General features: G+C 43.0%; 1 protein-coding gene across 1 annotated transcript; it reads left to right on the forward strand.

Annotated features, from left to right (window-relative positions):
• Window positions 1-313: 313 nt before the first annotated feature.
• On the forward strand, window positions 314-23740 carry ABHD16A (abhydrolase domain containing 16A, phospholipase). The gene is made up of 20 exons (XM_043963498.1): window positions 314-500; window positions 1659-1715; window positions 2685-2751; window positions 2969-3055; window positions 4516-4601; window positions 15524-15597; window positions 15854-15976; window positions 16481-16595; window positions 16701-16802; window positions 19151-19214; window positions 19843-19892; window positions 20395-20518; window positions 21461-21565; window positions 22266-22329; window positions 22440-22496; window positions 22613-22675; window positions 22759-22835; window positions 22922-23020; window positions 23184-23230; window positions 23408-23740. Exons 1-20 carry the CDS (start codon window positions 369-371, stop codon window positions 23489-23491), a joined length of 1677 nt encoding a protein of 558 aa, XP_043819433.1. The 5' UTR covers window positions 314-368; the 3' UTR covers window positions 23492-23740.
• Window positions 23741-24234: the final 494 nt, after the last annotated feature.

The raw sequence follows: 24234 nt of genomic DNA on the forward strand, positions 1-24234 counted from the left end.
CAGCCCTGCTCAATCTAAACTTTGTATCCGTCAGTAGTCTCTGCACACAGGCCGGCTTTAATACTTTGCTGGTTGAATTTAATGAGCCCCAAGCTCAAGTCCTGTCCACCTAGTCCAATCTTTAATTAAACCCTTCCTCCCCACCTGTCAGCCGTGCCAAGAAATCCCAGGCGGTGTTAAATTCTTCCCAGAACTCATAAATAAGTCCGGGCTGCGCGTTTAAGGAGGACGCCAACACTATACGTGGTGACGTAAGGGAGCACGTACCACCCAAGAGGCTAGGGGGAAGGCGGGGCGCTTGGGGGGGGGGGGAGGTAGAGGTGGTGGGGGGGCCTGCCGCTGGAAGAGCAGCGGCTGGAGCCGGGGCGATGGCGAAGCTACTGAGCTGCGTCTTAGGCCCCCGGCTCTACCGGGTCTATCGGGAGAGGGACTCAGGACGGACCCAGTCTAGCGTTCCCGGGACTCCGGCTGCCATCGCCACCTCCCCGGCTGGCTCCTGGGTGAGTCTTTTTCTTCTACCCCGGCTGGAGTCATGGTACGGCCCAAACCCGTTGCTGCTTTAGTCTCCCGGAAGCACCCATAGTTGGAATTAGGGAGAGCGTGTTAGCCTGCCTATTCCCGCACAAATACTGCGCACCTGGGTCTTTCTGGTGTAACTGGCGTGCTTGGGGGGGGGGGGGTGTCTTTTTGCCTTTCTCTCCATCCATCCACTCACTCCTTTTCCGTATCTCATTTATCTCATTTGCCTTTTTTTATCCACCCCACCCCCACTCCCGATCCCCCGTACAACACCCCACCCCTCGTGTGTGTAGTCTTGGTTCGTGCCGGACCCCAGGTGCTGCCAGGAAGACCCTGGAAGGGTGTGTCCTAGAAATGGGAAACGCGGTGGGGGATGGTTGCCGTAAAACTCAGTATGTCTCGCCTCCAGCTGTCTCCTTGAACTGTTCAGCCTTCGCCTGTGTTTTCCCTTTATTTGGCTCTTACTTTTGTTCTCAAAATGATTTCCCATCAACTTAGCGGTACCACTCCTCGCCCCCCCCCCCGTGATGGTTCTGTCCACTGAGCACGCTCCCCCCCCCCCCCCCGCTCTGTTCAGCTGGACACGGAGCGCCCCACAGGGCAATTCTATTTTCAGAAGTGGGGGAGATTTTATATCTACACCCTGATTCTGTCCACTGTCACAGACCCCCGGTCTCTTTTTCTAATCTCACCTACATTTTCAGGCTTCCCTAGTTTATTCTTACTTCATAAAAGACCCTGGACTTCGCCTGTCATGTTGTCTTCTTTTGCCCCTTTCGTCTGCACCTTCTCATTACCCCACCCCCACCCACCTTGGTTTTATCCATTCCCTAGAAGGGAGTTGTGAAAGGGGACAAAAGTCATTCATTGCTTTCTTCTAAAGTCTTAATTCCTTGGATTGGCCTTGGGGGAAGGGTTGGAGAGACAGAGGAGGGGAGGCAGATCTTGAGGTGGTTCTCTCTTGGGTCGAGGAGACCCAGGTTTGGAGTGGGCACCTTTTGCTTGAGGGTTCAAAGAGGAGTGGAACTCCTAGAGGGTGGGATGGGAGAATGGGGGTCGTGGAGGCTCTGAAAGCAGGTGGGATGCCAACTAGGATGGGGAGCAGTAGAAAAGGATCCCTGAATGGGTTGTTTTTGCAGGAGTCCTATTATCAGCCCAGGGCCCTGGAGAAACATGCTGACAGCATCCTGGCGTTGGTGAGTTGGTCTTTTGCACTCTTACCTCACTAGACCCAGTCGTTTTTTACCTTCCCCTTCCTATTGCAGAAGACTGATTAGGTTCTGAGGAAAGGGTTTTGAGTCTCAGCTGAGGCTTTCTTCCCTTTTGGTATGCTATACAGCTTCCACTGGGACAGTATGGGTCATGAGGAAAACATGTTTACTCTCAGTTGGGACCTTCCCCAGGTACTGGATGCTACAGTCTCTATAGACCTATCTCCTCAAGCAACCAGGCTTCCTTTGCTTCAGTGACAGCTCTTCTCTCCACTAGGGTTCCCGTGTCAACATTTATACTGTCATTTGGGGACCAGAATGTACCAAGTAGCAATGATGGAAAACATCCAAGCAAATTGTATAAAAAGAGGGACTGTGCCTTTTAAGTTTGAGCGGATCAGATTTTTGAGGCTAGCTGACTTGGAAAAATGCATTTTTTCCCCAATATACTTCTCTATCCCTACCCTTTTTCTCCAATATATCTCATAATTTTTTTTATCCCAACTCTTTGACTTCCCTATATGGTAGTGTGTACAGTATCTTTTAGCCTTCTCATCACCATTTTTAATCACTCTAGGAAGAGTGCATTTTGGCAGGATGGAACATATGGTGTTTTGTTTTTTTGGTTTTTTTTTTTTTTTAGTGAGGCAATTGGGGCTAAGTGACTTTGCCTAGGGTCACACAGCTAGTAAGTGTTAAGTGTCTGAGGCTGGATTTGAACTCAGGTACTCCTGAATCCAAGGCCAGTGCTCTATCCACTGTGCCATCTAGCTACCCCATGGAACATACTTTCTAACTTTCTAATATATAAAACTCACTCCTCAGCCTCCTCCTCTCCCCAATGTGGAATGCCTCACTTTCTCCAGATTGGTCAGAATCCAGTGTTGGAAATGGGGGAGCAGTCAAAACCAAAGAAAAAAGCTGATTGTCCATTCATCTGTTTTTCTATTGTAGGCCTCAGTCCTCTGGTCCATATCTTATTATTCCTCTCCCTTGGCTTTCTTCTACTTGTACAGAAAAGGTCAGTGTGGGGTTAAATGGTTGGGTGGGGTTTGGGGTGGTGTGGATGTTGATTAAAAGGAGAAGCTTGTCTCAAGAGAAGGGTTCCTCTTCTGTTAGTAGGTATAGTCAGTGCTCCCCAGAATGGACAGCAAAATGCCCCAAATTATCTATAGGATAGAGGGGAAGGAGCAATCAGTGAAGGCAGAACTTAAACTCATCTCTTTTTTTCTTCTCAGGTTACTTGTGTATGTCAAAGGTGGTGCCATTCTCTCATTATGCAGGGACATTACTACTGCTTCTAGCAGGTGTGGCCTGTCTTCGAGGTGAGTGATCCAAAATAGGCATATTCAATATGTGAATATTTATTAATTGGCTCCTGTGCTAGGCTTGGCCCCAGATAGGGGAAGGTGGAGATGCAGAAGAATTCCTCATGGAATTTAAAGTTTTGTTGGGTAGATAAAACACAGAAGAATGAAAAGATGCAAAAAGTGCCTCATGATAAATGTCAAATGGATGTATTGTTTAGAGATTATAACTAAAGATTCCCAGAAAAGGTAGAATTTGAGTTGGGCCTTGAAGGGTGGAAAGGCTCTAGATAAATGGAAGGGATAGAGGAGTACATCATAGTACCTGGAAAAAATATGAGGTGAGTATGGAGGTAGGTTAGCAAATGATACATTTAGGAGATAGTGAGGACACTAGTTTGGTTAAAGTGTTTTTAGGGAAGTAGCGTGAAATAAGGTTTGGAGGGGGCAGCTAGGTGGCGCAGTGGATAAAGCACCAGTCCTGGATTCAGGAGGACCTGAGTTCAAATTTGGCCTCAGACACTTAACACTTACTAGCTGTGTGACCCTGGGCAAATCACTTAACTCATTGTCCTGAAAAAAAAAAAAAAGAAGAAGAAATAAGGCTTGGAAAGGTATGTTGGCATCAGGTTATAGAAGGCCCTGAAAGACCAGATTGGAATTTATTCAATAGACCAGGTAATGATGAAAATGCTGTTTTATGAAGACTAATGTGATGGATTAGAGAGGGATAAGATTAGTTAGGAGGTTGTAGTAATAATCCTGGGAGGACATGAGGTAGACTTGAATTAGGGTTGTACGAAAGAAGGAAGCAGAAAGGAAGGGATAGGTGAAAGTAAGAGACATTTCATTTTTTTGTGTGTGTGTGAGGCAGTTGGGGTTAAGTGACTTGCCCAGGGTCACACAGCTAGTAAGTGTCAAGTGTCTGAGGCCAGATTTGAACTCAGGTCCTCCTGAATCTAGGGCCGGTGCTCTATCCACTGTACCACCTAGCTGCCCTGTAAGAGACATTTCAAAGGGAGGATGCATAAGACTCTGTTTGTGTTGGGGCATCAAAGAGTTTTTGATACAGGTCACTAGGATAGTGGCAATCCCATAAACAAAAGCAGGGAAACCCAGTTTTTTAGTGGTCAAATTGAGGAAGAAATTTGACAGTGAAAGGAAGAAGAAAACTAACATCGGGAGTAGGGCCACATGAATTATTAAGATAGGGAAGGCATGTTAGAGGTGAAGAGATTGAAGAATCCAGGAAGAAGGAAATACTTGAGGGTGTGTGATCTTTGAAGAACTGGAAAGTGAGATAAAATCAACTCCTCTTACTTTCCTATGAACCAAGGTTTTTATCCTGAAATTCTTGGTTTCCATGCAATATCTTTCTACTTTGGCTTTTCTTTTTATAGCCTCATCTCCCATTCCCCAAATCCAGGCATGTTATCTCCTGCCCTAACAGGTTTTTTTTGGTACATTCTCTCATTCAGGCATTGGCCGTTGGACCAACCCTCACTACATCCAGTTCATCACCATTTTGGAAGAGACTTATAGGAATAACTCCCCAGAGAATAAGGTATGGTCCTAGGTGACACATAAGGGTAGAGTAGAGGAAAGTTAGAGCTACAAAAGACTTTAGAAATTATCAAATTGATTTTATAGATCAGGAAACTTAATAAATGGAGAGAGACCAAGGGACTTACTCAAGGTCACGCAGCTAGTGAAGAGCAGAGCTGAGTTTCAAACCCATGTTCTCTGACTTCAAATACATTGCTCTTTCCATTATACCATGATGCTGGAGTGGCACAATCCATTATGTAGCTATCTGTCTCATTCTGCCCCATAACTTTTCTATAATGGACCCTCTCCTCTTCCTTCCTCTTTTCCATCCCTCCATCAATCTCTCTCTCTTCCCTTCCTCATCTCCCTCATCTCCTTTTTGTGCCCAGCCGCTGCTCCTGGGCTCAATCCCACTACTGATTAAAATGGAAGCTTTGCTCTACCACGTTTCTGACCTGGATCAATTTACCCCTCTTTAGGCATCATGCAACCCTACCCCTATCTTTTCAGGTTATTGGTGGTGGCTATGAGTTATTCTGTCTGCAACTGTAGTTCAGAACTCCATTAGCCCAGTTTCCCAAGTACCCAGGATTACAGGCTTGCATTACCACCCCTGGAGGCTCATTTATTCTTTTTTTTTAAACATTTTAAAATTATCTTTTCTTTTTTTTTCTTTTGCATTCCTTTCTTTTTAAATTTTTGAGGTCAAATTCTTACCCTCCCTCCCATCCTCTCCTATACCCACTGAGAAGGCAAACAATATGATATATTTTCATATGTAAAAACAGATTGTAACATGCCATATCTTTTTTTTTTTTTGGCGAGGCAATTAGGGTTAAGTGACTTGCCCAGGGTCACACAGTTAGTGTTAAGTGTCTGAGGTCGGATTTGAACTCAGGTACTCCTCACTCGAGGGCCGGTGCTCTATCCACTGTGCCACCTAGCTTCCCCATATCTTTTTTAAAAAGAAAAAACATAAAGTGAGAAAATTATACTGCAATTTGCATTCATTTCATCAGTTCTCTCTTTGGAGGTGAATAGCATTTTTTTTTTCATTATGAGTCCATTGGAATTGTCTTGGATCATTTTATTGATCAGAGTAGCCAAATCTTTCACAGTTGATCATCATTACAACATTACTGTTACTGTGCATAATGATCTCCCAGTTCTCACTTTACTTTTCATGAGTTCATAAAAGTCTTCCTAGGTTTTTCCAAAATCATCCTGCTTATTTCTTTTTTCTTTTTGCAGGGCAATGAGTGTTAAGTGGCTTGCCCAGGGTCGAACAGCTAGTGTCAAGTGTCTCAGGCCAAATTTGAACTCAGGTCTTCCTGAATCCAGGGCTGTGCTTCTGCTTATTTCTTTTTTGGGGGGGGGTGGCAGAGCAGTGAGGGTTAAGTGACTTGCCCACGGTCACACAGCTGGTTAGTGTCAAGTATCTGAGGTCGGATTTGAACTCAGGTCCTCCTGAATCCAAGGCCAGTGCTTTATCCACTGCGACACCTAGCTGCCCCTGCTTCTGCTTATTTCATTTTTCTTTTTTTTTTTTTGGTTAGGCAATTGGGGTTAAGTGATTTGCCTAGGGCCACACAGCTAGTAAGTGTTAAGTGTCTGAGACTGGATTTGAACTCAAGTCCTCCTGAATCCAGGGCTGGTGCTCTATCCACTGTGCCACCTAGCTGCCCTTTCTGTGTATTTCTTATAGAATAATTCTATCACAATCATGTATCACAACTTGTTCAACCATTCCCCAGTTGATGGGCATCCCCTCGATTTCCAATTCTTTGCCATAAAAAAAGTGTTGCTATAAATTTTTATACATGTAGGTCCTTTTCATTTTTCTTTGATCTCTTTTGAATAGACCTAGTATGGTATTGTTGGGTCAAAGGGTGTGCTCAATTTTATAGCCTACTGGGCGTAGTTCCAAATTGTTCTCTAGGATAGTTGGACCACTTCACAACTCCACCAGCAGTCTATTAGTGTACCTATTTTTCCTTCATCCCCTCCAGTATTTGTCATTTCTGATAGGATTAAGGTGTATCTAGGAGTTGTTTTAATTTGCATTTCTCTTATCAATAGTGATTTAGAGCATTTTTTCATATGATTATAGATAGCTTTGCTTTTTTTTCCCTGAAAACTACCTTTGACCATTTATCAATTGGGGATTGGTTCTTATTTTTATAAATTTGACTCAGTTCTACCCTCAGCATATATTTGAGAAATGAAGACTTTATCAGAGAAACATGCTATAAAATTTTTTTGATATTCATTGTCTGTGGTACCTCTTAGTATAATATAGTTTCCCAGATTGTCTTTTTTAATTAGGTCTGGTTTTGCTTTTGCTTTCTCTGGGATCATGATTACTACCCCTGCCACTTTTACTTCTGCTGAAGCATATTAGATTCTGCTCCAGCCCATTATTTTAGCTCTGTATGTGTCTTGTAAACAACATTGTTGGATTCTGGTTTCTAATCCATACTAATATCTGCTTTCATTTTATGGTTGAACTCCTCTCATTTACATTCATAGTTATGATTACTAACTATGTAGTTCCTTCTATCCCATTATGTTTCTTCTCTCTTTTTATCCTGTCCTTCCTCAAAAGTCTGTTCTGCTTCTAACCACTGCCTCCCTTAATCCTCCCTCCCTTTTATCATCCCCCCATCCCCTTTTATTTTCTTCTTGGCTAAGTTACATTTTTTTGTTTTTTGTTTTTTGTTGTTTTTTTTTTTTTTTTAGTGAGGCAGTTGGGGTTAAGTGACTTGCCCAGGGTCACACAGCTAGTAAGTGTTAAGTGTCTGAGGCTGGATTTGAACTCATGTACTCCTGACTCCAGGGCCGGTGCTCTATCCACTGTGCCACCTAGCTGCCCTGGCTAAGTTACATTTTTACATACAACTGAGTGTGCATATATATTCTTCCCTTTTTGAACCAATTTCAAAGTGAGATTCAAACATTGTCTACCACCCCACCACTCATTTTCCCCTCCATTGTAAAATCTCTTCCTTGTGTGCCTCTTTTATGTGAGAAAATTTTACCTATTCCACCTTTCCCTTCTCTTAGTGCATCCCTTTCTCTCCTTTTTTTTTTTTTTTGGAGATCATTCCAACCTTATTGACTCACACCCATGCCTTCTGTCTATGTAAACTCTTTTTAACTGTCCTAATAACAATAAAGTTCTTAGGAGTTATGAATGTAAACAGTTTAACTTTTGAGTCCCTTATTAGTACATTTTTATGTCTAACCTTTTATGCTTCTCTTGAGCCTTCTGTTTGAATATCAAATTTTCTGTTTCTATTTTCTATCTCTGGTCTTTTCATCAGGAATGCTTGAAAGTTCTGTATTTCATTAAATATCCATTTTTTTTCCTTTGAAGGGTTAAACTCAGTTTTGTTGGGTAGGTTATTTTGGTTGTAATCCTAGCTCCTTTGCCTTCTGGAATGTCATTCTAATCCTTTTACTCCTTTTTTTTTTTTTAATCTTTTTTGGGAGGGGGAGGGGGAGAGTGAGGCAATTGGGGTTAAGTGACTTGCCCAGGGTCACACAGCTAGTAAATGTCAAGTGTCTGAGGCTGGATTTGAACTCGGGTCCTCCTGACTCCAGGGCTGGTGCTCTACCACTGTGCCCCCTAGCTGCCCCGCTTTTACTCCTTTAATGTATCTTACATTATCCTGATTGTGGCTCCATATTTGAATTGTTTTTTTGTGGCTGCTTGAAATATTTTCTTTTTGACCTGGGAGCTCTGGAATTTGGCTATACTATTCCTTTGAGTTTAAATTTTAGTAGCTCTTTCAGGAGGTAATTGGTGGATTCTTTCAATTTCTATTTTACCCTCTGAATCTAAGATATCAGGGTAGTTTTCCTTGATAATTTCTTGAAACATGATATCTAGGTTCTTTCTTTGATCATAGCTTTCAGGTAGACTAATAATTCTTAAATTATCTTTCCTAAATCTATCTTCCAGGTCAGTTATTTTTCTGATGAGATATTTCACATTTTCTTACATTGTTTTCATTCTTTTAACTTTTCTTTCTTTCTTTCTTTTTTTTGGCAGGGCAATGAGGGTTAAGTGACTTGCCTAGGGTCACACAGCTAGTAAGTGTCAAGTGTCTGAGGCTGGATTTTGAACTCAGTTCCTCCTGAATCCATGGCCGGTGCTTTCTCCACTGAGCCACCTAGCTGCCCCCTTAAATGAATGTGTGTGGGTTTTTGTTTGTTTGTTTGTTTTGGCAGGGCAATGAGGGTTAAGTGACTTGCCCAGGGTCACACAGCTAGTGTCAAGTGTCTGAGACCGGATTTGAACTCAGGTCCTCCTGACTTTATTTTTTCTTGATGTGTTATGGAGTCTTTAGATTCCTCTTGCCCTATTCTGATTTTTAAGGAATTGTTCTCTTCAGTGAGCTTTTGTACTTCCTTTCCTGTTTGACCTATTTTTCTTTTTTTTTTTTCTTTAGTGAGGCAATTGGGGGGTTAAGTGACTTGCCCAGGGTCACACAGCTAGTAAGTGTTAAGTGTCTGAGGCCGGATTTGAACCCAGGTTCTCCTGACTCCAGGGCCGGTGCTCTATCCACTGTGCCACCTAGCTGCCCCCTGACCTATTCTTCTTAAGTTATTCTCTTCAGTGGATTTTTGTACCTCTTTTACCATTTGGATAATTCTTTTTTAAGGTGTTCTTTTTTTCAGTATTTTTTTTTTGCCTCTTTTACTAAGCTGTTAATTCTCTTTTCATATTTTTCTTGCATCGCTCTCATTTCTTTTCTTGGTTTTTCTTCTACCACTCTTATCTCTTTCTTTAACTCTTCCCAGGCATTGTTGTTTGGGGTCCAGTTAGCATTTAAATTTGAGGCTTTGTGGCTGTTTTAACATTGTCTCCTTCTGAGTTTATGTCTTGGTCTTCCTTGCCACTATAGCAACTTCTTATGGTCAGATTATTTTTTGTTGTTGTTTGCTCATTTTTCCAGCCTGTTTCTTGACTTTGAACTTTATGTTAAAGTTGGGCTCTGCTTGCCCTGGGGGTGGGGGAGGCACTGTACTAAGCTTCAGGCTTTTTCATGCTGCTGTTTTCAGAGCTCGTTCTGGGAGTCAGTAAGTTTTTGGTGCTTCCAAGGTGATGTGATGGAGGGAGAGGTTTAGTCACTGCCTTCCTGAGCTTTACCCAGGAAGAGCCCCTGGTTCCCTGCAGCCACAAATGCTAGGGTTCTCTTTGCCTTGGAATGGAGACGAGGGCCCCTGCTCCCTTGTTTCTGACCCTCAGTGCTCTTCTGTCCTGGAACTGCAACCTGGTACAGTGTATGGGCAACAGAGTGCCAGCTGTATCCAGTGCCAGCAAAGGCTCCCTTGTAATCTCTTTCTGACCAATTGTCCAACTCCCTTACTGTTGCTGGGCTGGAACCTTCGAAAGTTGCTGCTGCTGTGGTGTGTGTGGGCTCTGGAGAGGTCTCACTTCTCCTGCTGACCCCTTAAGTTTTCTTAGGTTGAAAAAATGTCTCACCCAGAACTTTTGTTGGCTCTGATTTGAGACATTATTTTAAAGTTGTTTGGGGTAGGGAATGTTGGGAGAGTTCAGCTGGATGACTGCCCCTAATCTGCCATCTTTGCCAGACTGATTTATTCTTTTTTGTTTAACTTTTTTAAAATCATAAAAGTATTTTATTATTTTCCAGTTGCATGTAAAGATAGTTTTCAACATTTGTTTTCATAAGATTTTTAGTTCCAAATTTTTCTCTCTCCTTTTGCTCCCCCCACCCCAAGACAGAAAGCAATCTGATATAGTTTATATATGTACAATCACATTAAACATATTTCTGCATTAGTCATGTTGTGAAAGAACACAAGGGAAAAACCTCAAAAAAGAGAAAAAACAACAAAAAAGTAGAAACAGTATGATTCAATCTGTATTTGGAATCCACAGTTCTTTTTTCTGGATATGGAGAATATTTTTCATCATGAGTTCTTTGAAATTGTCTTGGATCATTGCACTGCTGAGAAGAGCCAAGTCTATCATAGTTGATCATCACACAGTGTTGCTGTTACTGTGTACAATGTTCTCCTGGTTCTGCTTATTTCACTCAGCATCAATCCACTTAAGCCTTTTCAGGTTTTTTCTGAAATCTGCCTGCTCATCATTTCTTTTTTTTTTTTTTTAAAGTATGAGGTATTTTATTTTTTCCGTTACATGTAAAGATAGTTCTCAACTTTTGTTTATACATACTTTACAATTTCAGGTTTTTCTCCCTCCCTCCCCTCCCTCCCCCCCTCCCCTAGACAGCAGATAATCTGATATAGGTTATATCTATATATCTCTATACATATACATATATATATATATATATATATACACACACATATATATATATACACACACACATAATAACATTAATCCTATTTCTGCATTAATCTTGTTACAAGAGAAAGAATCAGAGCAGTGATGCAAAACCTCAAAATAGAAAAAAAAAAACAACAGCACCCAAAACAAAAGAAATAATATGGTTCAATCAGCATCTATACTCCACAGTTCTTTCTTTTTTTTTCTTGGATTTGGAGATCCTCTTCTATCATGAGTTCCCTGGAACTCTTCTGTACCATTGCATTGGTGAGAAGAATATAGTCCGTCACAGTAGGTCAACACTAAATGTTGATGATACTGTGTACAATGTTCTTCTGGTTCTGCTCATCTCACTCATCATCAGCTCACATAAGACCCTCCAGGTTTCTCTGAACTCTTCCTGCTCATCATTTCTTACAGCACAATAGTATTCCATTGTATTCATATACCACAACTTGTCCAGCCATTCCCCAATTGATGGGCACCCCCTCAACTTCCAATTCCTTGCTACCACGTAAAGAGCAGCTATAAATATTTTTGTACATGTGGGTCCCTTTCCCCCTTCCATGATTTCTTTGGGCAAAAGACCTAAAAGTGGGATTGCTGGGTCAAAGGGTATGCACAGCTTTATCGCCCTTTGGGCATAATTCCAAATTGCTCTCCAGAATGGTTGGATCAGCTCACAGCTCCACCAACAATGCATTAGTGTTCCAATTTTCCCACAGCCTCTCCAACATTTATTATCTTCCTTTTTTGTCATTTTAGCCAATCTGATAGGTGTCAGGTGGTACCTCAGAGTTGTTTTAATTTGCATCTCTCTAATCATTAGAGATTTAGAGCATTTTTTCATATGGGAATAGATAGCTTTGGTTTCTTCATCAGAAAACTGCCTGTTCATATCCTTTGACCATTTCTCAATTGGGGAATGACTTGGATTCTTATAAATTTGATTTAATTCCCTATATATTTTAGAGATGAGGCCTTTATCAGAAGCACTGGCCTCAAAAATTGTTTCCCAGCTTTCTGCCTCCCTTCCAATTTTGGATGCATTGCTTCTGTTTGTTCAAAAATTTTTAAATTTAATATAATCAAAATCATCCATTTTGCATTTTATAATATACTCTATCTCTTGTTTGGTCAAAAACTGTTTTCCTTTCCAAAGATCTGATAGGTACACTATTCCTTTCTCTCCTAATTTACCTATGGTATCACCTCTTATGTCTAAATCATGTATCCATTTTGACCTTATTTTAGTATAAGGTGTAAGATGTTGGTCTATACCTAATTTCTGCCATACTATCTTCCAGTTTTCCCAGCAGTTTTTGTCAAATACTGAGTTCCTATCCCAGAAGCTGGAGTCTTTGGGTTTATCAAACACTACATTACTAGTGTCATTTACTACTGCATTTCCTGAGCCTAGCCTATTCCATTGATCTACCACTCTATTTTTTAGCCAGTACCAGATAGTTTTGATGACTGCCGCTTTATAGTAAAGCTCCAGGTTTGGTACCGCTAACCCACCTTCCTGTGAATTTTTTTTCATTATTTCCCTGGATATTCTTGATTTTTTGTTTTTCCAGATGAATTTTGTTATTATTTTTTCTAGCTGTATAAAATAATTTTTAAGTAGTCTGATTGGTATGGCACTGAATAAGTAAATTAATTTAGGCAGTATTGTCATTTTTACTATATTAACTCTGCCTATCCATGAGCAATTGATATCTTTCCAATTATTTAGATCTGATTTGATTTGTGTGAAGAGTGTTTGGTAGTTGTGTTCATAGAGTTCCTGGGTTTGTCTTGGCAAGTAGACTCCCAAGTATTTTCTGCTCATCATTTCTTACAGCACAGTAGTATTGTATTACATTCATATACCACAACTTGTCCAGCTACTACCCAATTGATGGGCATCCCCTCAATTTCCAATTCTTTGCCACCACAAAGAGAGCTGCTATAAATATTTTTGTACATGTGGGTCCTTTTCCCTTTTCTGTGATCTCTTTGAGATATAGACCTAGTAGCATGGTATTACTGGGTCAAAGGGTATGCACAGTCCCATAGCCCTTTGGGCATAGTCAGACTGATTTACTCTTTTTTTTTTTTTTAATGTATTATTTATTTATTTGGTGAGGCAGTTGGGGTTAAGTGATTTGCCTACGGTCACACAGCTAGTAAGTGTTAAGTGTCTGAGGCCGAATTTGAACTCAGGTCCTCCTGACTCCAGGGCTGGTGCTTTATCCACTATGCCACCTAGCTGCCCCCTGATTTACTCCTGAAAATTTTTTCCTCTTCCCCACATCTGATGAAACATTCCTCCAGGAAAATCATCCCTACCTTAGGAAGTTAATAGTGGAATATTCCATAGGAGAGAATTTTATTTCTTCCTTGTGGAATATATATCTGGACAATTTAGTCTAAGAAGTAAAGCTAATATGAATTCAACACCACTTGGCTATGTAGTTAGTGTAAGGCAACAACAACATAAGCCATAGTCTATGTCTTGGGGGGACAAGACATATATGCTTGAAACCAAGACTAGTTTAAAGTGGTTTATGAGTAAGTACCAGTGCTGGGCAGTGTGTTCTGCAGCAGGCCGTTGAAGGGAAATGTCAGTGATGGCAGGAAGAATGAAAGCCTCATGATGGTTTCAACTGGGGGACTTGGGATGAGCCCAGATTGAAATGTACTGGTTCACAAAGTGATTCTAGTTCCTCAGGCTTTTCCTTAGGCTAGGAGTTTCCCAAACCATTGATACTAGATCATGAAAACATTTGTTACCAGCACTTTCTACCTTTTACTGGGATGAAAATCCAACTATTAACTGCCATCCTTACTCTCTTCCAGCAATTTAGATTCTTGAAAACACCATTCTTTTGCTCTTATTCTACATACCCATCATACATCGAGATGTGCTGGTGGTTCAGGAAAATCAGGAGTTCCTCATTGAGGAAAGATTGGGAATTCCTTTCCTGCTCTCTTAAACCACTAGGATATTCACCTCTTCTTTAGGCTATAGGAACTTATTAGCTTTCTACCATTCTTAGAAAATGAAAGGTGCCCTTGCTACTTCTCCTAGTCAATACATTAGAATAGTTCTCAATTAATAATAAGCATTTATATACCTACTGTTTACAAGGCATTATGCCAGGTGGTATGGACACAATACAAGGCAAAAATGATAGAGTCCCTGCCTCCATGGAGCTTGCTTCTAATGAGAGACAGCATAATAAGAATGTGTAAAAGATGTGCAAAATAAATAAAAGGTAAATTTTTTTTGGTGGGAGAGGAAATGATAACAACTAGTAGATTAGAGAAGACATCATGTAGAAGCTGTCACTGAAGCAGTCTTGAAGGAAATAAGTAATTTTTCAGAGATGGAGGTTAGGTGTGAGTGTGTTCCAAGTAATAAGGGACAGCCAGTGCAAAGGCACAGATGGGAGAGAGTGTACTTCGTAAGGAACATCCAGAAGAGCAAATTGTCTAGACCTTAGAATGTGGGAAAGGGAGTATATAATCAAGTTGGAAAGGTAGGTTTTTAAAAGTTCAGCGGAAGGACCATAGAAAAGGGAAAAGGACCCACATGTACAAAAATATTTATAGCAGCTCTCTTTGTGGTGGCAAAGAATTGGAAATCGAGAGAATGCCCTTCAATAGTGGAATGGCTAAACAAATTGTGGTATATGAATGTAATGGAATACTTTTGTGCTGTAAGAAACGATGAGCAAGGGCAGCTAGGTGGCGCAGTGGATAGAGCACTGGCCCTTGAGTCAAGAGGACCTGAGTTCAAATCCGACCTCAGCCACTTAACACTTACTAGCTGTGTGACCCTGGGCAAGTCACTTAACCCCAACTGCCTCACTAAAAAAAAAAAAAAAGAAATGATGAGCAGGAGGAGTTCAGAGAAACCTGGAAGGACTTACATAAACTGATGCTGACTGAGAGGAGCAGAATCAAGAGAACATTGTACACAGTAACAGCAACATTGTGTGATGAACAATGGGAATAGATTTGGCTCTTCTCAGCAATGCAACAATCCAACAGTTTCAAAAAACTCTATTCTCAACATCCAGAAAAAAGAACTGTGAATTATGAATGCAGATTGAATCATACTGTTTCTACTTTTGGACTATTGTTTTTTTTCCTTCTTGTTTGAGGTTTTTCCTTTGTGCTCTGATTCTTCTTTCACAAGATGACAAATGTAGAAATATGTTTGATGTGACTGTACATATACAACCTATATCAGACTGCTTTCCTTCTTGGGGAGAAGGGAGGGAAGGGGGGGTGGAGAAAAGAAAAATTTGGAACTAAAAATCCAGTGTAAACAAATGTTGAAAACTATCTTTATATGTAATATGTAACTGGAAAATAATAAAATAAAATTTTAAAAAGTTCAGCAGAAGACCTCATAACTGATCTCAGAGGCAATAGGGAGCTATTAGAGCTTATTATTGAGTAGAGGACAGTCAGAGTGAGTTGTGGGAGAGAATGATAATGAGTTTGGTTTTGGACATAATGAGTTTGAGATACCTACATGATATCCAATTTAGAGGGTACTAATGATGGGTATACTTATTATTTTCTTCACTTTTTTTTTCCTCCCCTGAAAACAATAGAAGCAACTGTCTGCTTACAACTTTGACTTTAAGAGCTGGCCTGTTGACTTCCATTGGGAAGAACCCAGCAGCCGGTGAGTCCCCTGCTCTCTTTTGCCTTGCCTTACCCGTGGCAGCCCCACCTCTTAGGGATTCAGCCATCTTTTCCTTATACATTCCTGTCCACTCTCTGCCTCCCCCTCTCCCCAACCCCCATTCTTCCCTGTCCCTACCTCAGCCACTTCTTAGCATGTCCCTTTCTTAGATACCATTTCCATTAGGGACTTGGGCATCTTAGCCCTTGGTTCCAACCTTCTTTGGTATCTTCCCTGCCATGTCTCCTGCCTCCAGGAAGGATTCCCAGCGTGGTCTCTCCCACAAAGGTGTATCCCTGCTTCGAACTGAACCGCTGCATCGGGGGACAGCTGATAATTTCCTCAACCGTGTTAAGAAGCTTCCCTGTCAGATTGCCAGGTGGAGGATTGAGGGGTGGGATTCTCCATAGAGGAGGAAACCTGGGACCATAAAATTTAGATCTAGCTCAGTTCCCTCACTTTATGTGCTTGGGGTAGACTGCTGGGAGTTAATTACTCCCTAGCCTTCAAACAGGCTTATGTAGTGGGAGGAAGTACTGGAGTTGTGATAACCATCACTGCTAACTGGTTTGGGGGAAGACAGGTAATCCTAGACTATATGATTGTTTGGTGAGTGTGCTGATCAGTCATTGATGGGAAGGGCGGGACTTGGGGTTTTTGAAGGGAAATGCTTTTTGGTGATTAATTAGGGTTTCCATTTGGTGGATTTGGAAGAATGCTGGCAGGGGGTGGTATTTGGTAATACTGGTTGCTTTGCCAGAAGCGCTTCCATGTAGGGTTACAGCTTGCTAATGATTAGGAGTTTGTTGTGTTCAGAATTAGGGGTTCTGAGTGCTTCCTGTAGAAATAACCCCAGGTGGTCCCCCTCTACATTTCCTCATAGTTTCTTGGTAGCACATACCCTGGGGCGCCGAATGCTGTACCCTGGTTCTGTGTACCTGCTCCAGAAGGCCCTCATGCCCATGTTGCTGCAGGGCCAGGCTCGGCTGGTAGAAGAGGTGAGGCGCTCTTGATTTGTCCCTCTCCCCTGAGCAATTCTCTAGCCTCACTGCCTTATCTCGGTGTATCCCTAGCCTTAACCCCTATCCCCCTCTGTCCCTCAGTTTAATGGTCGACGAGCCAAACTGGTGGCCTGTGATGGTAATGAGATCGACACCATGTTTATTGACCGGAGAGGCATGTCAGAACCTCAGGGACAGAAGCTGGTGAGTTGAAGTTGGGGGATGGGAGGGTGTGATAGGGATTGTGTGTTGGTACATTTGTGGTCTGGAGTGCAGGACTTAGAGCTAGGGAGATTTGGGTTCTAATCCTATCTCTAGACATTGATGTGTGACTATAGACAAGTCACTTAATCTCGCTGGACTTGGTGACCTTTCTTCACATCCCTTGTTCTGGTTCTAATTAGTTATAACTAGAGCAACCCTGAGAGAGAAGCAGAGGGAAATAGATTTTTCCTTTGCCTCTGCCCTCCTTTAAAAACCCTACCCTGACCAAAGGCTCCTTGTTATAGAAAAACCAGTGGATGCATGTTATCCGCAAGGTCCAGAAAGTTATCCAAGGGGGACAGCACACGGTGTGAATGAGAATCGGTAGATCTGGGTTCTGCTCACAGCTTGGAATTTACTATGTGATGTTAGACAAGTACCTTAATCCTTCTAGGCCTGAGTTTCCTTATCTGCAAAATGGACTGGTAGAAGTTAGTAACTTCTAAGATCCCTTCCAACTCTAAATATAGGATCTCATAATTCTAGAATTATATTGTGGTAGGACATTCATTATCAGTAATGTAGCAAATAGTTATTTAGCAAATGCTTACTGGGCAACCAACTCATTAATAGTTGTTGGGGGGAGGCCAGCTAGGTGGCTAAGTAGATAAAGCACCATCCCTGGATTCAGGAGGACCTGAGTTCAAATCCAGCCTCAGACACTTAACTAGCTGTGTGACCTTGGGCCAGTCACTTAACACTAATTGCCCCACAAAACCAAAAACAAAACAAAATAGTTGTTGGGTCCTTAGGAAGTGGCAGTAGAAAATACAGATGATCCCTAGCCTTAAGGAGCTTAAAGTCTCCAAATACTGGGTATACACAAATAAAACAACTAGAGAACAAAAGCATAAGTTTGTTCCTTTTTGTTTGTTTGTTTTGGGGTGGTTTTTTTTGTTTGTTTTTTGCAGGGCATTGAGAATTTAGTGACTTGCCCAGAGTCACACAGCTAGTAAGTGTCAAGTGTCTGAAGCCGGATTTGAACTCAGGTTCTCCTGAATCCAGGGCCAGTGCTCTAGCCACTGCGCCACTTAGCTGCCCCCTGTTCCTTTGTTTTTGAGACTGGGTCTCCCTATCCTGTCAGAGCCAGAAGTGCAGTGGTCACTCATGAATCCAATACCACTGCTGAATGGCACAGAAACTTTATTCTGCTTTGTTTTTAACCCGGCCTGGTTTTTAGGCAGCCTGGTGGTTCTCTAATCTCCTACCCCCCCACCACATTTTAATGTCAAATTGAGTGTTTAGATGACAGAGTGGATAGATCACTAGACCTGGAGTCAGGAAGACCTGAGTTCAAATCAGCCTCAGACACTTAGTTGTTGTGTGACCCCCGGGCAAATTACTTAATATCTGTTTGCCTCCTCTGTAAATTAGGATAATAAAATAGCCCCTCCCTCACAGGATTGTTATATGAGGATCAAATAAGGTAGACATTGCAAAGTGCTTTGTAAACCTTGAAGAACTGTATAAATGCTAGCTGCTACTGTTATTATTATTACCACTAGCATCAATTTTATTATTACTTAGTACACCTGATGGGTGTAGCATCACAACTTCCTAGGTCAAAGGATCCACTAGGCTTAACTTCCCCAATAGCAGGGATAACCAGTTTGCTCCACTTTCCCTGGTCCAAAAGCCTAAATATTTTGTAGACCATCAGAGCTGGGAAGGATTTTGTATCCTATTTACTGCAACAAAGGAAGCTTGCTCAGAGGTCAGGTTACTTGTTGGAAATCACACAGCTAATAGACTCAAACCCTGGGGACCTTTCTTCCAACCTCATTTTCTTGACACAACCTTCCATTGGCCAAGTTGTTCATCAGTGTAGTTCAAACAATATATGCCTCATGGTAAAGAAATATAAAACAAGCCATTGGTCTGCTTTGGACTAGGATCAGGCAGGGACTGCTTACAGCAAGAGTTGAGTCCCTTGGGATGGTCCTGAGGAAGAATGATCTCTACCAGCGAAACAGGCAACAGGAGTGAAATCATGGAGTCTTTGTATATAAGATGACCTTGGGGAGAAAAAGCAATAGAGAGCTCTCGGTAGTGCTTGGTGATTTAATGACTAAATTGTAGCCATTAACAAAAAGATTCTTCCCAGGGCCTAGGGGACATGGGAATCCACCTTGCATCTCATTTTTGGGCACCATATATGAGAGAACCCCAATGTGGCCTTCTTGTTTCCCTCCAAAGAGTCCAATCCAGTCACCTTAGCTATACCCCTCTCCTTGCTTAGGAGCAGTAGGGGAGATATCTCACCCAGACAAGATTCCTCCCTCCCTTAGGTCATCTGCTGTGAGGGCAATGCTGGATTCTATGAGGTTGGCTGCCTCTCCACACCTCTGGAAGGTGAGACCTTTGAACTGTCCCTTCCTCACCTGTGTATCTTTTTGTCCTTTGGTCTAATCCACTCTCCTCCTTTCTCAGTTCACATGGCTATGTTCCTCCTTTATGTACTTCCCTTTTTATTACCTTCTGAGACTTTGCCCTCTTGAACCCCCTTGGTATGATTCCTGCCCCCATCCTCCACTCCCCCTTAATTCCTTTTTGGTATAATATATCTCTCCTCTGATAAAAGATATCCCTCTCCTTGGTATCAGTGTCCTCCTAACTATCCCTTTCTTGCTGTTCCCCTCACCATGGTGCCCCTCTGCAGGTAAGTGCTTCTGAGGAACTCTGAGGTGGGGGGAGGTGCTAAAGTAGTTTATTTCATCTCTCCCCAGCTCCCCTTCTCTTTCCTCCCTGCCCTTTCCCAGGCCTTGGTACAATCTGCCCACCTAGTGCTAGAATATGTTGGAAGTATTCATTTCCAAATTGGGGAATGTTTATTAGAGCTCTCTGATAAGTTTTTGCTGTACTTCCCTTATCTTCCTTTGTGGTTTTCAGGATATGAGATCTCAGGATTCTGAGATCACTGAGTTCAGATCACTGTCTTCCCTCCCTTTCCATCCCTTTTCCCCCCAACCCTGTATTACAGCCGGATATTCGGTCCTGGGTTGGAATCATCCTGGCTTTGCTGGCAGCACGGTGAGAGCCTCTCTTTAGTCCTCTGCCTTCCCATTCTCAGGCTGGGGGAAAAATTTTCCGTTCTCCACTGGGAGAGGGAAGTTGTAGACTTCTGTACTTCTCACCTTGCCCTGGATTTGCCCTTTGTGTAATCGCCCCAATAATTGGGTTTGCTGGGGAAGTCCAGCTGTCGGGAGGTGGGGATTGTGGAGATGAAAATTTGGGGTTTTTTTCTAAGTTATTAAATATACCTGTTCTTTCTGTATACCAAACAGATTGGGAATATCTGTCCTTTATAAGGAAGTAGGGAAAGAATCTCATTAGTTAATCACCATGCAGTTAATAAGGGTTTATCTTTAAGAGAGAGCTGCCTTTTCTACCACATCTGTGATCTGCTCTGCTCTTCCTTTCAGTAGGAGGCTCTGGGAATATTTTCTCTGGTTTAGGACTTTCAGCGAGGAAGGATCTGTGTTTGGTTGCAGGTGTAGCACAGTGACATCTCACCTTTATCTTGTTCCTGTAGGGAGTCCCATTCCCTCAGAATGAAGCCAATGCCATGGATGTGGTGATCCAGTTTGCTATCCATCGCCTTAACTTCCAACCACAGGACATCGTGCTCTATGCCTGGTCCATTGGGGGTTTTACTGGTACACACCTCCCTCCCCATGCCCTTATGTATTGTAGCCTTTGCTGCTTTCTACGCCCACCCGAGATAGCTTCCCTGAGCTTTCTCACTTTCCTTTTCACATACTCCTCGGCTAATGTCCCCTCAAAGAGCATAGGAAGTTAGAGTGGAAAGGACAATGAAGATCATATTTCTTTTTTTTTTTTTTTAGTGAGGCAATTGGGGTTAAGTGACTTGCCCAGGGTCACACAGCTAGTAAGTGTTAAGTGTCTGAGGTCGGATTTGAACTCAGGTACTCCTGACTCCAGGGCCGGTGCTCTATCCACTGCACCACCTAGCTGCCCCTGAAGATCATATTTCTAGTCCCAACTTTTCATTTGATAGAAGAAGAAACCAAGTTCTGGAGCAGGGGAAATGACTTACTTAAGATTACACAGCTAGGAAAGGGGTAGGGGTCGGAGGGGGGGGGGGTCGAGTAGGAAACTAGTCAAGAAGGGAGACTTACTCCCAGCTGTAGGCTCAGAATTGTGCTATGGTTTGGGCACAGAGATAGGGGAGAATTGATGAGCCTGTGAGGCTAGAAGGGTGGGATATATCCACATTCCCATATTCCTCAGCACTCTTTTATCCTCGGCATTTTGTGATTGCTCACCCAGACTATCACTGAGATAGGGAAGAAACCCTAGGAGAAGAAGAATAGGACCTAGAAATGAGAAGATCCTTGTGTTTGTTGTCTATACCTTAATGGTGAAGATAATGTTAATAAAATGGTTCATTTTCCCACATTTTCTCCTGAGATAATGTATCTTGGGTAATTAAAATTAGAGGACTAGGGGTGGGGAGAAAGACCAAGAACATAAAATTAAATGAGTGGCATGGACAATGGCATTGAAGGGGTGGACTCTGGGAGGAGTAGAAAGGCTCCAATTCCTATCTTGATTGTGTCTCCTCTTCCCTCACCCAGCCACGTGGGCTGCCATGTCCTACCCAGATATCAGTGCCCTGGTATTAGATGCCTCCTTTGATGACCTGGTACCCTTGGCCCTAAAGGTCATGCCTGACAGCTGGAGTGAGTGGGGACTCATGGAGTGGGGTGGGGGATTGGATGGGGAAAATGGGATAGTCCATTGAAGGGGGGAAATCTCTGATGAGGAGGGTCTGGGGAACTGCCGTAGAGTTGCTGATAATGCAGTGCCTGAAGAGGGCTCTGAGAATTTCATGATTCTATCTTCACATATGGGGTCCTCTTCTGATTTCTCTCATCAAGACAGGCCAGTAGGGTCACCCTGCTAGCAGGTCTTGCCAAGCTGAACAAGTCAGGCTTAGACATAGACAGTGGTGGTGTTCGTGTTCCAAGGCTAGAAATTTTAAGACTCTAGCAAACTTAGGAAGATCATGTACGATGAATGAAGGAGTTGGGATCTGGCTTGGAGGAAGGGAGTTCCCACACTGATGAAATCATGGATTCCTGAAGTATGGTGGAAATGTCCACATCCCTTTCTTTCTTTTTCTTTCTTTCTTTCTTTTTTTTTTTGTGGGGCAATGAGGGTTAAGTGACTTGCCCAGGGTCATACAGCTAGTGAGTGTCAAGTGTCTGAGGCCAGATTTGAATTCAGGTCCTCCTGAATCCAAGGCCAGTGCTTTATCCACTGTGCCATCTACCTGCCCCCCACATCCCTTTCTTATGTGGGCATAAGACTGTGCTGTCATAGAGGGGGTAGTTTGAGATATTCCTCTGTGGCTTTAATGACTTCCTTCCCCTTCCCCAGGGACCCTTGTGACTCGAACAGTGAGACAGCACCTGAATCTGAACAATGCTGAGCAGTTATGCAGGTGAAGAAGCCTTGAGCAGGGCCTTAAGGCTAATTGGGGTACAAGGGGAGAGGAGATTGTTGTGACGTTTTGGCCTCTTACTTCATGGGCTTCTCTTCTTGTTTCTCCAGGTACCAGGGGCCAGTGCTACTGATCCGACGAACCAAGGATGAGATCATTACCACTACGTGAGTCATGAGATCAGCCTACATCCCCTGTGTCTCCTCCTCTTTGCCCCAGCCCTGCTTCTCAGGGAGCCCTGGAGTTTGTACTCCTCTTAGTTCTTTCTTCCTCTCATCCCCAGGGTCCCTGATGATATTATGTCCAACCGTGGCAATAACCTTCTGCTGAAACTTCTGCAGCACCGGTGAGAGCCGGGGGGAAGCTTTGAAAGAAAGGGTGGGGAAGGGAGGGAGAAAAGACCTTGACCCCCAACCCTGTCTCTCTCAGGTACCCCAAGATAATGGGGGAGGAGAGTCTTCGAGTGGTGAGACAGTGGTTGGAGGCTTCCTCCCAGCTAGAGGAAGGTGAGAAGGAGGGGCTAGGAGTTGGGCTGAGGTGGCTCCTGGTGAAACTGGCTTTGACTGTCTTTCCCTATCAACCTCTGCCCTAGCCTCTGTGTATAGTCGCTGGGAAGTGGATGAGGACTGGTGTGTGTCTGTTCTCCGATCCTACCAGACAGAACATGGGGGTGACTTCCCCTGGAGTGTTGGTAAGGCTTAGGAACTCCAGAGAGGTTTATAGGAATTCCTCATGGGAGTAAGATTTAGAGATAGGGAGGAGGGAAACTCTGGGGCTAAAATGCCTGGGTTTTTTGGGGAGGTGGAGGGTGGGGAAGGGGATACACTGTATTTGAATAGCTCCTTTTTCTTTAGGAGATGACATTAGTGCAGACGGGCAGCGGCAGCTGGCTTTGTTTTTGGTGAGTTTTGTTTGATTTCCTTCCCTTTGGGTCTAGATATCAAAAGTGATCAAAATAATACTGGGGGATTAAGGGATGCTGAAGAGAAGACCTTGGGGAGGGGGAGAGAATCTTTGAAATACTGCTACTCTTTGGCCCATGTCCTGGTTTTTTCCTTCTTATCTGGTTCTCTTTCAGGCTCGGAAACACTTACACAACTTTGAGGCTACCCACTGTACCCCACTTCCTCCCCATGAGTTCCAGATCCCTTGGAAGCTCTAGAAGAACTTGAAGTGGGGGTGGCCTTTTAGGGGAGGGGTATAGTGAGTGGGGAATCCTTTTCTCCGTGATACTTCGTGTTCTTGTTGTTGTTTATTGTTTTGGGGGAACAGAGGGATTGTCCATCCTCCTCCATTTTTCCCCATCCTCCTTCCGCAGCACGACTCCTGCCTCCCCCATCTCTCTGCATTTTCTTTCCCACCCCTTTAAATGACCACAGATTATTCAGAATAATAAAAGGTATTTTTTCTATCTGGCTGACTGATTTTGTGATGGTGAAAGTGTTGGGGTCTTAAGGTCAGGAAATCTGGGCTCCCAAGGAGATGGGGCCTCAGGGATGGTTCCAAATGGAGCTTTCCTTCTCTGTTCAACCACCATCTTTTTGTCCTCTCAAGCTTAGTCTTAAGAATGCCTCCTCATTCCTCTGCCAGCATCTAGTTCACTGTCAGTCCTATCCCTTCCTTCCTCTGTTCCCACTGCCCTCATTACCTTTGACCTAGATTATTGTACTTTTCCTCCCACCTTATCTCCCTGCCTCTGGTCTCTTCCTGTTCCATACCACCTCCAGATTTATCATTGCTTCCTGTTATCTGATCAGATTTATATTTCTTGGACTGACTCGAGAGGCTCCACCATTGACTCCTACCCCCGGTTGAGCATTTCTACCCTTATGTGGTATACCCCCTCCCTTTGCTCTGTTTTTCTCTCAGGAAATCTTTCCTGATTCTTAGTAGAATCTCCTTTTC

This window comes from Dromiciops gliroides, chromosome 4 (genome assembly GCF_019393635.1).
Source record: "Dromiciops gliroides isolate mDroGli1 chromosome 4, mDroGli1.pri, whole genome shotgun sequence".
Lineage (NCBI taxonomy): Eukaryota > Metazoa > Chordata > Mammalia > Microbiotheria > Microbiotheriidae > Dromiciops > Dromiciops gliroides.

Excerpts from the sequence above, each read along its gene's own strand:
- ABHD16A (XM_043963498.1), top strand. The coding sequence starts at position 369 with ATGGCGAAGCTACTGAGCTGCGTCTTAGGCCCCCGGCTCTACCGGGTC. Across the intron at positions 15,598-15,853 it reads TGGGAAGAACCCAGCAGCCG|GAAGGATTCCCAGCGTGGTC; the intron begins GTGAGTCCCCTG and ends TCCTGCCTCCAG. Across the intron at positions 22,497-22,612 it reads GATGAGATCATTACCACTAC|GGTCCCTGATGATATTATGT; the intron begins GTGAGTCATGAG and ends TCTCATCCCCAG.